The sequence below is a fragment of the Festucalex cinctus genome, chromosome 1, assembly GCF_051991245.1.
Source record: "Festucalex cinctus isolate MCC-2025b chromosome 1, RoL_Fcin_1.0, whole genome shotgun sequence".
NCBI lineage: Eukaryota > Metazoa > Chordata > Actinopteri > Syngnathiformes > Syngnathidae > Festucalex > Festucalex cinctus.
In genome coordinates this window covers 23,286,056-23,302,396 of record NC_135411.1, presented here as the reverse complement: position 1 = coordinate 23,302,396, position 16,341 = coordinate 23,286,056, and the positions used below count along the sequence as shown (strand labels likewise).

General features: G+C 38.0%; 1 protein-coding gene across 2 annotated transcripts in view; it reads left to right on the top strand.

Moving 5' to 3' along the window:
- The first annotated feature begins 1,006 nt into the window (after positions 1-1,006).
- abca4b (ATP-binding cassette, sub-family A (ABC1), member 4b) overlaps positions 1,007-16,341 on the top strand; it is a 42,338-nt gene continuing 27,003 nt past the window's right edge. For both annotated transcript variants that reach the window (XM_077524039.1, XM_077524031.1), the window contains exons 1-13: positions 1,007-1,155; positions 4,099-4,202; positions 4,284-4,377; positions 6,014-6,155; positions 6,253-6,389; positions 7,560-7,687; positions 7,884-8,081; positions 9,885-9,974; positions 11,153-11,390; positions 12,285-12,424; positions 12,514-12,630; positions 13,143-13,340; positions 15,547-15,752. In XM_077524039.1, coding sequence (XP_077380165.1) covers positions 4,137-4,202; positions 4,284-4,377; positions 6,014-6,155; positions 6,253-6,389; positions 7,560-7,687; positions 7,884-8,081; positions 9,885-9,974; positions 11,153-11,390; positions 12,285-12,424; positions 12,514-12,630; positions 13,143-13,340; positions 15,547-15,752 — 1,754 coding nt within the window. In that variant the 5' untranslated portion in view covers positions 1,007-1,155; positions 4,099-4,136. The remainder of the gene's footprint in view (positions 1,156-4,098; positions 4,203-4,283; positions 4,378-6,013; positions 6,156-6,252; positions 6,390-7,559; positions 7,688-7,883; positions 8,082-9,884; positions 9,975-11,152; positions 11,391-12,284; positions 12,425-12,513; positions 12,631-13,142; positions 13,341-15,546; positions 15,753-16,341) is intronic.

Sequence of the window (16,341 nt, the reverse complement as noted above, 5' to 3'; positions counted from 1 at the left end):
AAAAGAAAACGTTTTTACCATTAATATGTTTTTAATCTCGAAAGATGTTTTTCTTGAATTGTTTTGTAATGTATTGTTTTGCAAGTTTCAAGTGATATCATTGACCATTTTGTACCAACAGTTTTGTCCACGTTTGTATATTGTCATAATATTTTTTCTAAAATATTATGTCAAAAAACAAGTTCTCAAATAATGTTTCAAAAATAATTCTTATTTAGAAAATAACCTCTTCCCCATAATATTTTGACTCTCGAAAAATGCCAATTTTTCTTCCTCATAATAATACAGCTTTTTATTTTATTTTATTTTTTATATATATTTTTTATTTATTTATATTTTTTCCTGTAGTATTCCAACTTTTATATGGAGAAGTCTTTATGTTTAAAAAAAAAAAAAAAAAGAACCTCGTGTTTGACTTATAATCAAAAATAATATATGTAGAAAAAATACTTATGGCGCCTTATCAAATTAAATTAACTTTAACAAAAAATGACGCCACTATAAAATAACATTTCAATGCAGGTAGAATTTTTTTTTTTACCTTTGCCTTTTAAATGGGGATTTTTGGTATGAGGGAATTGTGGGAATGTGGGTCAAAAATGTAAAATTATGTGGAATATTGAAAGGTTTTGCATGATTGAAATATACCAGATTGAATGGTGAGGTGAATTGAATGAGCTGAATATTTAGAATTTTGAATAGTAATGATATAAACCTCAATGAATGGGGATTTTTTTTTGTTTTTTTTTTTTGCATAAAAAAATGTAGAATTTGTGGAATGAGAGCAAAGTACCGTCTAAACTTTTGGAACATGTTGAAGTTTGGAATGGTTGAGAAGTGTAGAAAGTTGAAAGATGAAAATCACTTTCACTCTCACCCCTCTGTTAGTTGGGCTTCAAAATGGGTGATGACTGTTGTCTTTTTTTTTTTTTTTTTTTTTTTGCGGCGGCGGTCCAGAGCTGAGCCGGGAGATTAGAGCAATCAGATTAGGAGTGTTGCTGTTTCTGTGGCTGCCACCGCTGAGCAGAGTGACGTCCGTCTGTCCGTCCGTACCTCTGTCCGACCATCGGGCGTGTGTTTGCAGCGTCGTATACCTTGTTGCTGGAGCCTGGTGGTCTTCATGCGGTGGACTTTGGACACGCTGCCCCCTCTCAGGTAAGATTCACACACAAACACGATGCACTGTTTCATTTGCATTGCCACGTGTCGTAATGGAGTGTCAGGCTCTGTGGAAGAATTTGAAATACGAAGAATTGCTGTGCTACTGCTTACTTGGATCCCTCTGGGGAAAAAAACTTCATGCAAGATATGATTTATGTGTGTCTATATACACTTTTATTTGTTTTCAATGTTGGTTTAGTACAATTCGGTCTCCTAATATTGTGACTTTTTTTGTCTTGAAAAAAGTTATCACAAAAAAAATAGAACTTTTGAGTTAAAAGAAACTCTTTCGGGTAATAATACAACTTTATATTGAGAATTTATGACATTTTTTCGAGAAAGAAAAAAATAAGACTTTACTGCAGAGTAGTCAGACTTTTTTCTTATTAAAAAAAATGAATATTCTTTTTGGAATTCCGAATTTCTTTCTTGAATAGGTACAACTTTTAAACTTTTAATGCAAAAGCCCCACCCACTTTTATTCTCATGGCATTATGACTTATCACAAACAATAAAAAAATATATATATATTCATTTATTGATTTTTTTATTTTTGTAATTACAAGTTACTTCAATCTCCAATTTTTTATTTAAAAAAAAAAAAAAAGACTTCTCTCAGGTAATATTCTGACTTTATTTTTGAAATTCATGAGTTTTTTTTTTTTTTTTTTAAAGAAATATTAGGCTTTATATACTTAACATTTTTTCTTGAAACAATAATTGAAAAAAAATTGTCATGATAGTCTGACTGGGAAAAAAAACTTCAAAATAAACATTTTATCATACTACTACAATTTTGTTTCAAACTTCTCAGAAAAAAATTCTAATAAAGTTTTTTGTAATTTATGACCTGCCTATGACCCTGCAACTTAAATTACAAAACGTGTCAGCATTTTTGCCTTCCAGCATCATCATTTCCATCAACTCTCCCTTTTTTTGCTCATTTTCTTCCACCTGCACCCTCTGCATGACATCATAGCTTGTCCAAACAAATTACTCCCCGTGTACTCTTGTCATCCGCATCTTACCTGGATGGGAATTACAAGTTTTTATAATATTGCTTTCATGTTTTTGTTCTGAGGTCTGCATTTAAACCTTCACTCACGCTACATCCGCCAACGGTTGACGAAGCCTCCACATGTTGCATTTGCTTGGCCAAAACCAAAACATAATTCCATGTTAGTCTGTTTCGTTGTTTCCTGTGTTGTTTCTCAATCACAAGCGATTGGTCGGATGCAGAAGGCAGCCCGCTACTGTAGATTCTCTCTGAGCAAACGGATTGATTGTGTGCTCAGAATATTTGGACAGCTTGGAATATTATAACAATTAAAATAGGACTTAGGTCTGGAAAAATATGACTTCTTCATAATGTTGTGCAAAATAACTTTTTATACAGAATGAAAAGTATGGCTGTTTTTTTTTATCAAGATTTTTTTTAAATCTAGAAAATTAACTTTTCTTGTAACTTTACACTCTTTTTATCAAGAAAAAAATTTCCACTTTCTTGTCCAGAAAAATACACAGAAAACCTAATAAACTAGATTTTATCTAGAAAATAATACATTTCCCAAAACATTTTTTTCTTTTCTCGAAAATATGACTGACTAATACACACATTTTAAGCTATAAAAATACACTTTTCACATACTTTTTTTTTTTTTTTTATAGAAAAAGACTTTTAGCGCAATATTATAACTGGTAATCTGGAAAAAATAAACTTTTAGCTATTAAAAATCTCATAAATTGCTTTTAGCCAGAAGCACTTTTGTTAACTCAATTTTTTTTATTATTATTATCTAGAAAATAGGCCTTTGCAATAGTCTTCTTGAGAAAAGTACACCTTTTTTATTTTATTGAAATTATTTTTGAAAATAATTAGGAACTAGAAAATTATGGACTTTTGCTCATTTAAATATAACCCTTTATCTAGAAAGTACAACTTTTTCTCTAGAAAAATCATGTTCCCCCTCCCTCTAAAAAGTTACACTGTTATCATTTTTTGTTTTATGTCTAGAAAAATATGACTTAGTAAAATTCCAGCCTTTGATTTACTCATTATAAAATGCAACATTTTATCAAGAAAATTACAACTCTTTATCAGAAGAAATAAGTTAGTTATCCTAAATTCATTAATACACCTTTCCTATCCATCCATCCATCCATCCATTTTCTTGACCGCTTATTCCTCACAAGGGTCACGGGGGTTGCTGGCGCCTATCTCAGCTGGCTCTGGGCAGTAGGCGGGGGACACCCTGGACTGGTCGCCAGCCAATCGCAGACACCTTTCCTATGTAGAAATAAATATATAACATACCAGTAGTCATTTATATCTAAAATAAATGAAAGTCTACAACCTTACAATCTAGAAAAATACAATATTTTCTCATGAAAAAACAAAAAACAAAAAAAACCTTGTACACCTTTTCCCCAAAAACGAAATAATTTGTCTTGATAAAATACATTTACTAGTAATGTTAAGACTTTTTTTTTCCTCAAACAATACAACTTATCTTGAAAAAAAAATCTTGAAATATTTGGACTTTTTAAAAACAGAAAATACTTTTTTCTATGTTGTTTTGGCATACCTTTAAACACATTTGCTTGAGCCAAATTGGACTTCACGGATCACTCGGAGAACCATGCAAACTCGGAAAGGTAACAAGAAAAAGTGATTAAATATTATAACAGAAACATTTACTATACAGCACATTATTACCGCAAGGCTCCACACTTGAATTTACGCGTTTCTGTAGGTGTTGCTGTTTTGGTTAGCAACAGAGTACAAAGTGGCCCAGCACTTAACACCATCATGACTGCATGTAAATGATAACATATGCAGTATTGTATGAATTAATATAATTGGTGACTTCAGGTTTTGTTTGTTTGTGTTTGGGGAGATGTCTATTCAAAAAGGAGCCTGCCGAATTGTTTCCACAGGTTTTGCAAAGTCACATGACTCCCTCTGAGGGGGAGCCATGAAGACGGGCTCTCAAATCTGCCTGTTGCTCTGGAAGAACTGGACGCTGCGAAAAAGGCAAAAGGTCACAACAAAAACGGTCCATCTCGAGCTCTTTCGACCTGTTTCAAATGCTTTCCGTTTCTAATGAGCTCGTTTGCTGCAGATCCGTTTCCTGGTGGAGCTCTTGTGGCCCGTGTTGCTGTTCATCGGTCTGGTGTGGCTGAGGAAGGCCAACCCGCTCTACCAGCAACATGAATGTAAGAGCACGCAACTGAGGATGGGAGAGGCATCGATTCAATAGTTATAAATATTAGCGATACGTCACGGAGTATGACAAGTGAGCGTGGGCTCTAAATGAAATGTAAATAAGCTTTCCTCTGATTGGATGGCGGCTTTCCCCAAATTGAACATGAAAGACAGCTTTTCTTTGATTGGTCCCTGACGATTGGTACTTGTCCATGTTGGGAATTCAGCAAAAAAGTGAGGAGTGACATTACGTGACACGGGAACAGCTTTTGAGAGGAAACCGCCACGTGTTTGTATTTTTTCCAGGATGTTTTTTTTTTTCTTCTCATGGCAGTTATAAGGGGGTGTTAATTACTCGAGGCTTTATGACATTCACAGTTAGGCTTGGTCACTAACTATCACCCATGAATAGCGGGGTCCATTTATAGTCATTTTAACATATTACAAAAATGTACATTTTTTTTTTTTATCTATTTAAAATATATTTAGAAATTCAACTTTTTAATCTAGAAAAATGCAACTTTTTTTTCTTGAAAATGCTTTTGTAATATACTTTTTCCCCTCAATACAAATGTGTATCTAAAAAAATTAAAACATTTATTTAAAAAAAAAAAAGTGCTTTTATTAAAAAAAATCTTGAAAAATTAAATTTTCTTATGTTTTAAAGGTGCATTGTGCCGTTTAAAAAGGTAATGTTAAAGCTTTTTCTGTATCGTACATGCTCCACCAATGCCCAGATGAGTACAAAGAGCCCTGACTGTTTTACTCTGACTGCATCTATCAGCTTTTATCTTCCCTTTATAGTAGAGTGTGCGGGTCCGCACACTCTACAGTTTCTTTGGTGAGGGCAAGGGCGGAGGTTTTCTTCCCTCATTTGAAGTCATGTCTGCCTTCCCTTGTCAACTGTGCTGTCATTTTAAGATCATGCACGTACTCGCACGCGCACAATGAACGAGCCTAAACAGATGCTGCAGTTACACTTTGGGCCAGAGGTGGCAGTCGTGAGTGAAAAAAAGTGACAAACTGCACAATGATCCTTTAAGATAGTCAGGAAAATACAACTTGTCGATTTTTTCCAGAAGTATTTTTGACTTTTTACATACAAAAAATGCATTTTTTTTTTTTTCATGGAAAATGAATTGAATCACTTCAGTCAAATCATGTTCTGTTGACGTGGTCTGGAATCACATTTACTAACTTGAGCTAAAATTGATTCCACAGAATTCCACCAGTAGACACATGCGATGGTTCCCTGCCAATTGGTTTTAAGAAAGGAATCAAAAGCAATGCAAAAGTGATGAACTAAAACAGCACCAAGTTTAATTTGCCAGTATATTAATACAACAAAACTTCACACTTTAGTATGCTGGAGAAAAGAAATTGTAAAATTCGGACAAACAAAGACCATTAACTTGGAGATAGAAAAAAAAAAAAGAGTCAGATTTCATGGGTCAGTAGGTGCTTTTGTTTTGGTTAGCTAAATAGTCCAAAAGGGCATGAGTGTTAAAATTAGCGTCTTGTTTGGACAGAGGTAAACATGGACCACACACCATTGCAGGGTGACATCATGTCATGTGACGGTGTTGTGCGTATCCTTGCTAGCCTAGCTTAGCTTTCTACAACATTCCTCCCACATGCTGGTTCCAGGTCATTTTCCCAACAAGGCTATGCCGTCTGCGGGTGTCCTTCCGTGGATCCATGGCATCTTCTGCAATGCCAACAACCCCTGCTTCAGACACCCCACCAGAGGAGAGTTTCCGGGGGTGGTCTCCAACTACAACAATTCAGTGTGAGTGACTTCGTTTTTTATCGTCACACTACGCCTGGCTTGCCCAATCCTGGTTGCCAACCCATTTGACGTCTTTTCTTTGTTGTTGTTGCTTCAGATTGTCCCGCTTCTACACGGACATCTTAGAGATGTTCAGCGACGCGGAGGTGCACCAGCTGGGACGTCTGTGGAAGGAGGTGTCCACCTTCTCCGACTTCATGGACATGCTACGCAACAACCCGGCCGTCATATCAGGTGTGATGGAGATTGGGTGGCAGCTATCCACCCAATAAAGACCCTCAGATCCAAATCAAATCCCTTTTATTTGACAAAAACGAGTTGGCCAACACTGGTTTAGAGTCCTATCAAGGGCATGGTAACAAAGACAGGAAGTAGAAACCTACCAAAATAAAACCACGGTTGGACTCAAATATGCCACACGTCAGAAGATCGAAATCAAAATGCTTTGTTTACAAAAAGTTGGTCAATACAGAACTGCCTCCAGCTAAGAGTCATAGTGAGTGAAAAGAAACAGGAAGTAGAAAACCAACCTAATAAAAACATTAATAGCACAAACAGATGGACTGAAAGGTAGTACAATGGTTGCATGAAATTTCAATCAAAGTCTTTGGTTACAAAACGTTCATCAATACTGGCTCTGGCTTTGAGTCCTATCAACGGCATGGGAACAAAAGCAGGAAGTATGAACCTACCAAAATAAAACCACAGACGAGCTCAAACACATGACACCGTCATATGATGTCTAAAGCAAAGTGCTGTGTTCTCAAAAAGTTGTTTGATATTGGGTGTAGGTGAGACTTATCAATTACACAAGACCATGGACAAGAAAGGAAGTTGGACTTTCCTACACACGCACGCACTCACACGATAAATAGATAAATAAAGTACACAAAAATCAAACAAATTGACTCAAACGTACAACACTACTTTCATAATAATATAACATTTTTGTTGTTGACAGGGACAGGTCGATATCAGCTCCAGCTGAAAGTCTTGCCGAGGGAGCAAAACAGGAAGTTGAACCTTACCAAAATAAAACCGCATATAACACCAACAAACGTACAAAAATGCTTCCCACCCGTCAAAGAAGATTCAAATTAAAGTCTTTTGCTTACAAAAACTTGGTCTCTACCGAGGAACAAAAACAGGAACTGTAAACCTACCAAAATAACAGGACTAAAAGCACAAATAGATGTATGCAAATGCATGACATCAGTCACAGAAGCTCCAAACAAAAAATTGGTTGATACATGCACTGTCGTAAAATCCCTTCAGGCAATAGGCGGGGTACAAACTGAAATTCACAGGATTTAAGTCAAAGCCCTTTTTTGACAGGTTCAACTTCAAGGAAACATGGAAGTAGAAATCAAAATAAAATGGGTCTGTTGTTGTTGTTGGGTTCAGGTCACGGTCTGAAGATCGAGGACATCCTGAAGGACGACGAGGTTCTCACAGCGTTCTTGCTGCGAGACGCCCAGCTCCCCGAGTCTGTTGTCTACCAGCTGACCAATGCCCAGATTCGAATAGAACAGGTGAGGCTTGGGTGTTGCTAATGCTATTGCTAATGCTAACCTCTGGGTCATAGCTTTTAGGACCCAAGTCAAGGAAATATAGTTCATTTGCAGTGTATAATGATCAGATGAGCAGAATAAAGGTGACAATTCGGGGTTTTTTCTATTTTATTTCTTCTTCATTTCCCTTGATATATTTATTTTTATTTCTCTGTAGTTCGCGTCAGGCGTCCCGGATGTCCAGCTGAAGGACATCGCGTGTAGCCAGGCGCTGCTGGAGCGCTTCATCATCTTCCCGAGCCGCCGCGGCCTCCACGGCGTGCGCAACGCCATGTGCGCCCTCAGCCAGCCGCGGCTGCAGAAGATCGAGGACGCGCTCTACGCCAACGTGGACTTCTTCAAGATCTTCCGACTGGTGAGAGTCGCGTCGTGCCGTCGGACCTCGCGCGTCCTTATTTAGAGTACCTCATAAAGTGGGTAGAAGTGCTCAGCAGGTGACTCAGGCTTTATCCGTCTTGCCCCTATTTCCTTAATGGGCTTACACTGGGCCCCGCCCACACACGCTAAGGCGTGACCCGCCGCGTCCTGTTTTGGCTGACAGATTAACGCAGTTGTACACCATGCTCAAAATCGAATCCTCCCCCCCCCCCCCCCCCCCCCCTCCTTTTAAATGATTGTATATACTACTTTGTCTTCATTTTATTTTGTATCCATTAAATAAATAAAATAAATTAAATAAACATCAATTCAAAATGTCTTAATATAGCCGTTTAGTATTTAGGAACACAACTTTAAGTGCAATATGAGGCAGAAACATTCTTATTTTATACATGGTCGATATGTAAAATAACATATTAATGGCTTAAAAATGTGTTCCTTTAATCTAAACAGCTAAGTTTTAAATTTTGAGTTTGTTTTTCTTTTTTTTATGGGCAAAAGTGTTTTATAAAATAAATGAATACAAAGTTCTATTTATCTTTTTTTTTTTTTTTTTTTTTAAATAATGAAAAGACCTCAACGTGCATTTTAAGGCACATTTCCTTCCTTTAAACATGGAGAGTGAATTACAAAGTAGCCTTGGTCCAGAATATTGTAAAAGAATTCAAGTGAGCCAGGTACCAGCTGTCAAACTAATTTACAGTTTACCAGCCAGACACTCGTTGGTATTGCTAACAGCTAGCCGCTAGCCACTGACGTTGGAGACTTCTGCCGTATCATACAATGACGGCGTAATTAATTAGCGGTTTCTTAGCGTCCTAAATTAGCGATTGAACATGAGTTCGGGATAGCGTTGTGTTGATGTTGGTTGCAACTTTAATGTCAATCAACTACAATAAAGAAATCTTAAACGTCTAATAGGGAAGTTAAGCTAGCCATCACGCCACGGCATGCGCCAACTTCAAAGTAAAATCTACCAAGGCTATTTGCATTGCCATCATTGTATTACTCTGTTTGGTAAACTTTATTTTGAAGTTAGGTTTAGTGTATTATGCTGAGTATGTTTCAGCTGCCTTGACATGTCAGAATGGTATGGAATGTGAATGTGCACTTTGTTTTGTTTGTTCACCAACCAATCCGCAGCTCGTGAGTGATCCGAACTGTGGGGCCTGGCCCGAACCGACCACGGATCAATGATGATCCATTGCACCACTAATATATACTATTAATCACTTCCTCTTTGTTTTATATTTAGTAAAGTTCAACTGAGACTGGCTTTAAATAGCTTGAAGCTTCTCTCTCTCTCTTTAAAGTATTGTTCACCATTTGTCAAAACTTAAAGTCTGCTTCACTAAACGAAACATAGCAATAAAAGAAAAAAAAAGGTTGTCATATTTTCCATAAAAGTGCCAATATTTCACAAATCCCGTCGGTGTTTGTAAACTTTTGGGTATAACTCCACTCCTGATAGTTTCCTGATCAAATATAGGGTCAGCTTTTACAGCGAATTATGAAGCACGCTGAACCTGACGTGCCTCGTTACAACTTTCCTCCTCCGACAATCCCTCATCAGCCTCACTTCCCCTTCCTGAACCCCCCCCCCCCCCCCCCCCCCCCCCCCCCCCCCCGATTTGTTCGTAAAGAATGCGCCAGACCAAGGAAGAACATTACGTGTTTGTCTTGGCGTTCCCTCCCGCACTTTCCCAACATCATCACGTCTTGCTTCTCTTGAACAAGATGAAGAAGTTGGTGATGAATCAACATGTCCTCTCCCCCAAAGTTGCCTCGCGTCATGGACAGCGCCTCCGAGGGGGTGGACCTGCGGCGGTGGGGTCGCGTCCTCAGGGCGACATCAGAGAAGATCCGAGAGGTGAGGTATCCCACAATGCACTGCTGCTACTTCTTTTAAGACCCCACCCAATCCAATCATCCACCTACACCTGAGGTCCTGCAGGCTATTTTTTTAGCCTCTTCACTCCTCCTGTATCATTAGGGTCAATGTACCACCAAGGATTGCTTTCCGTTGTTTGCTTGCATCGCAATGTCGACAGAATATCTCAAAAATATTTTTACATTAATACCCTCTTTGAGAGTATCAAATGAAAAAGGTTTACCAATAATGACATGTTGACCCCATGTCATTTTCCCACACTGTGGATAATTCTAAGCAATTCCATGTGTGTGCATATGTGATTCTGCACGTTCACTGTGCGGCCCAAGGGAGGTGTAGACATTGTAAGGGGTAAGACTGGAGGAGGTGGGAGTGGCGGGAGTCATCCTCATCACCTTAAGCCAGATGAGTGAGAAAGAATTGTGGGTGGGTGGGATAACATTCCACGGAGATGACATATCCTGCTCGGTGGGACCTGCACGTCACCATGGTGACAGACAGGCCAGCTTAACGCTTCCTGTCTGACTTCATGTATTCTTCAGAATGAGCGGATCACATCATCAAAATGCGAGATGGCGGGAATAAAAGTAATAAAATAAAATAAAAGTAAAAATATCTAAAATTATATGACAAAAATGACACAAAATAATTCATACAAGTTTAACAAAATTAACAAAATGTGATAAAAAAAAATATTACAAAACCATTTTTCAGGAACTATAGACAAAAGTATGGAGACTAAATATGATTTTTTGTAATAATGACACAAAAGTTGATGTACATATACCACGTATACAGTACCACAAATACTATACAGAAATATAGGAGTGATAAAAACGTTTTACTATATTTTGCATGCTAACTATTAATATACATTTATTTATATTTCTATGTTTCTTCTTCTTCAAAACAAAAAAAAATACAACAGCTATTATTTTGGGTCTATTTTTATTTACTTTAATTACTTTCCTAAGGTTTTTTATGTACCGGTATATGTTTTCTTATTTGTCAATGTATTTATTTTATTAAAAACATGTTTACAACTATTATTACATATATTTTTAATTTTGTTCACCTGAATTGTTTTGTTTTGATTAAATTATTTTTCAAACTGAAACCAACGATATACGCTTTTATCATCATTTCCCTCCCATCAGTTGATGCAGCGCGATAACTCCCGGGCGCTCATCAAAGCAGTCACTTCTCTCTTCCGAGCCGGCGGCCCTGCCTCTTTCTCAGAGCTGACGACGTCCATGTCAAGCCTCTTCTGCGGATACCCGGAGGGCGGCGGCTCGCGCGTGCTTTCCTTCAACTGGTACGAGGACAACAACTACAAGGTGTTCCTGGGCGTCAACGGTAGCCGCGCCCGCAACTACGTGTATGATCATACTACCAGTGAGTTCAGCCTCCCAGCAAAATATCTGATATGACTGTCTGATCTCACTTGTTGTCTAACAACTCAAGTCGCAAGTTGAGGTAACGGTGGACACGACCGTCGTCGATTGCTGGAGCGCTCCATTGCAGGCCGGCGAGACTTCCTTGTGAGCCGAGCTGCTCACTCGGCCAATGACAGGCAGTTTGCAACAGTGGAGTCCAACCCAAGACACGCTTAGGACCGCCCCCTCATTTGAATAACATTTCGACTTGGCTGTACGGCCCAAACCTGCCAAAATTAAAAATAAATAAATAAATAAATAATGACGAAATAAATAAATAAATGAATAAATAAATAGATAAATAAATTGACTAACTAAATAAATAAATAAATACATGACAAAAAGTTAAAATAAAAACAGATTTATTTCCATTTATATTTATTTTTTTTAGATATAATTTTGGAATTATATTTTTTTTGTTCATTTTTATTTTCACTTTTAGTCATTTATTTATTTATTTAGTCATTTATTTATTTTGATTTTGGCAGTTTTGGTCCTCCATAAGTAACAAGCTAGATATCTGTTTAAATCTGGTACTAGCTGGGTTAGATACCTAGCTAACCCAGAATTGAACTAGCTATATGACTGACTGACAAACTTACTATGTTGTTACTTACCTACTTACATAACTGACTGCAAAACATGCATGAAACAGGCTAGCTAATTTTAATTCAAACTCTTCCAAATTCAGCTAAGAACCCAAAATATCTGCCTAAATTCAAATTAAGACCCACACCGTCTTCCTAAATTCAAATTGAGACCTAAAATCATTGCTTAAATTCAATTAACTTACACATTGTCCGCTTTAACTGTCCTCTGCCATTACATTGAATCATATTTTTGATGTTTGCAGCTGCCTTCTGCAACAATCTGATGCAGACGTTGGAATCCAACCCGGTCACCAAAATGGTTTGGAAATCTGTCAAGCCCCTGCTGATGGGAAAGATCCTGTACACTCCTGACTCCCCTGCCATCAGCAAGATATTAAAAAGCGTAAGGAAGGCCCGCAGCCAGCCCATGTGACACACCTCTCCTCCGACTCTTTAATTATGCTCACTGTTTGTTTTGTGTGTGTGCATCAGGCGAACACCACCTTTGAGGAGCTGGAGAGGCTGCACAATTTTGGCAAGATGTGGGAAGAAGTGGGACCTCAGCTGTGGGCTTTCTTCCATGACAGCGTGCAGATGAACATGATCAGAGTAAGACTTGAAAACTAGGAGAAATATTTGAGATATATCAACATCTGAATTCCAACTCACTAAATCTTCATTGGCCCATACGGCATTTAAAATAGAGTTCTATGATCTCTCCCTAGCAACTGAATGAACGAACAAACTCGCTAAGTAGCTACTTAACTACCTACCTGACTAACTATCTCTGTCTATCTACCTAAGCTATTTAGCTAATTCAATTCAATCAATTCAAAACACTTGCTCTCTTCTTGATTCTAAAGTCTGCCGCATGGTTCCTAAGTCAGTTCCTAAGTATATCACTAGCTACCAGGATAATAAACCAACCAACCAACCAACCAACCAACCAACCAACCAACTAACTAACTAACTAACTAACTAACTAACTAACTAACTAACTAACTAACTAACTAACTAACTAACTAACTAACATGATCTCGCCAAATAAGCAACCTGCTTGCATCCTTTGCTTTTATCGAAGTATGCTTTATATAGTAGTACATGTATGTCCATGACCACAGGATACACTGGCAAATCCCACAGTGATGAACTTTGTGGACAAGAGCCTGGAGGATGCCAATGTGACCACCAGAGACATCCTCAATTTCCTTTACGGTGGTTCGGAGGAGCGGCGAGAGAAAGGAATGCCCAGCTTTGACTGGAGGAATATATTTAACATCACTGACCAAATCATACGCACCGTCAACCAGTATGCTGAGGTGAGAATATCTATCTATCTATCTATCTATCTATCTATCTATCTATCTATCTATCTATCTATCTATCTATCTATCTATCTATCCTACTACATTGCTAGTCAATAAATATCAAGCAACCAAGCCAAATAACTTGATTGCTATCAACCTAAATAACTAAGGTAACAATAAACAAATGTTTGTTTGTTCGTTTGTTTGTTTGTTTGTTAAACAAAAAAATGTCTTAAGTTAACAACTAAAAAAAATAACTAACATTCAAAAGAAAAGTACACAATCTACAACTCACTCGGTCTCCTGTGCCCACACATTCTTAAGTGTTCTTGTTTTATATATAAAAGACTACGCATAATGCTAAACCTAAATAGCTAGTTAGCTAAGTAAACAAGTTACTCTCTGTCTACAAATAAATTACGTAATTAATTTAATTTAAAAAAAAAAAAGTTACTCTCTGTCTAGCTACCTACCCTGAGTAGCTAGATAAGTCAGGAAGTAACTGGCTAGCTACTAGCCTAACTAACTCTCTAGCTAGCTACTGTAGGCTATCTACCAAACTAGCTAATGAACTAATCGGCCACCAGGAAAGGGTGAAAGCTGGAGGGTATCCTGATGTCACCGAGCTGTCAGACGTTGACATGAATAAAAGTGGGACAAATGGCGGCATCCATCCTCCACACAAACAAATGTGAATGTGACACATTTATTCAGCCTATTAGACATAGCCGTCAGCCGCCATTGTCCCGTGACAGAGCACCCCCGCCCTCTGTCAAAGTGCTGGAACGTATGTATCCATTGGGCTCTTTCATCCTGATACATTTGAATGGGATGGGATTTCTGGCCCAGAGTGTTTTCTCATCTACAATCATGTGAATGGACACATTGGACACACTGTGGAATAGGATTGTGGTTCATTGCATGTCTGGGGAATTTCATAGTCTGTTACGTGTGTGTGAGACGCAAGGGACAGTTTGATAAATAACTAAGAATTTTCCCATTAGAAATAATTATTGTAACTGTTCTAACTGGTATAATGCAACTAAAATAAAGTATATAGCTAGTATTTTTTAAATATTATCATATTGTTTCGTAGGTACTGTAGATTTAACTATACGTAACTAGCAAGCGAGCTATCAACTAAGCTAACCTGCTAACTAAGTGAGCTAGCTTGCAAGGTAACTCACAAAATAAATATCTATATAGCTTGACAGCTATCAAACATTTTAAATAACTAGCAAAGTCAGCAACTAGCTAACTACCAAGCGAAGTAATAAGGCCTAACTAACTTAATAAAATGCTAACCAAGTAGTATGTAGATACTAGGTAGTAGATCCGTAGCTCAGGAGGTAACTAACAAATAAACAGACAGCAAATTGATAGCTTTCAAACTTAGTTTAGTTAACAACTAGTGCCCAAGTAACTATAAGGAACTAGTTTGCTAGCTAGACAGAAATCTATGTAACTAACTAACTAACTAACTAACTAACTAACACCAAAGCGATTAATGTTACTAGCAAGTAAAGTAATTAACCTAAGTTTGTGACTAGCTATGCGTCTAACCAATTTAAAAAGTAATTAAGTAAATCAATTAATTTGGCTCTTTATTGGGTTTTACATTTCACAATTTAATGAATTATTCAAGATCGATTCCTGGGTGGAGTTTGCATGTTCTCCCCATGCCTGCGTGGGTTTTCTCTGTGTACTCCGGCCTCCTCCCACATTTCAGAGACATCCTTGGCAGGTTAATTGAACACTCCGAATTGTCCCTAGTTGTGCTTGTGTGTGTACGTGTTCGTCTTTGTGTGCCCTGCAATTGGCTGACAACCAGTTCAGGGTGTACCCCGCTCCCTGCCTACTGCCCGAAGCCAGCTGGGATACGCTCCAGCACTCCCATGACCCTTGTGAGGAAAAAGCAGTTAAGAAAATGGATGAATTATTCAGATTTTTGTCAATTCAGCACAGCCAACAATCCATACTGAAACATCACAACAACACCTGTAAAGTTCATTCTTGACTTGAAGTGTCACAAAATTTGCTGAAGTCACAGTGCTGATGATGATTTGAACTGACAAATCTTGGACTGTTCCTTTGTGCAGTACTAATTTTTCAGCATCTACAGCAACCCAAACAGCATTATATGAATTGCAGTTTTGGCACCATTATCTAGGCTTCTCACCAAAATGGCTTGCTGTCAACTTGTCTTTCCTGACTGTAGTGCATCAGCCTGGACAAGTTTGTGGCCTACACGGACGAGTCGCAAATGATTCACCAAGCCTTGTACCTGCTGGAGGAGAACAAGTTCTGGGCTGGCGTGGTCTTCGCCGACATGTACCCCTGGACCACGAGTGTCCCGCTGCACGTCAAGTACAAGATCCGCATGGACATAGACGCCGTGGAGCGCACCAACAAGGTCAAAGACAGGTTAGTGGGGATAACATCGGTGTTGTCTGATTGGAAGGTGTGATTTTCTGTTGATACCGCGACATCCGTACCTTTTGGATTGCGACCTTGTCTTTGATCTCTCGAAAAGGTCCGATATTTTGAAACTGTTGAAATTTCCGACTGAGAAAACTAATATCTTGCCTTTCTGACCAATCCTGACATTTTGTTCTTTGATTGATATGGATGCTTACTCCAACGACAATGTCATTTAAGTGCGATAGAAATTAACTCAAAGAGAAAAGAAGAAAAAGGAAATATGTGATTGTACTGATTGTATAGAAGTTATTGACTAGCTATGTAACTTACAGACTAACTACTGTAAGTAACTACGCTACCATTCTCGCTTGCTACTGACTAGCTCATCAGCAAGCTATATGATGAGCTATGCAACAAAGTATATAACTTGCTTGCTGGGTAAGTCGGTATATGTGTGACTAGCCTAACTACAGTAAGCAGCTAGGTTTAGATATCAGCTAGATACCAAAAATATAGCTCAGTACAGTAAGTAACTAGCAACTGTAAATTACGAAGTTCATAACCTACTGTACACATCTAACACAGATGCATC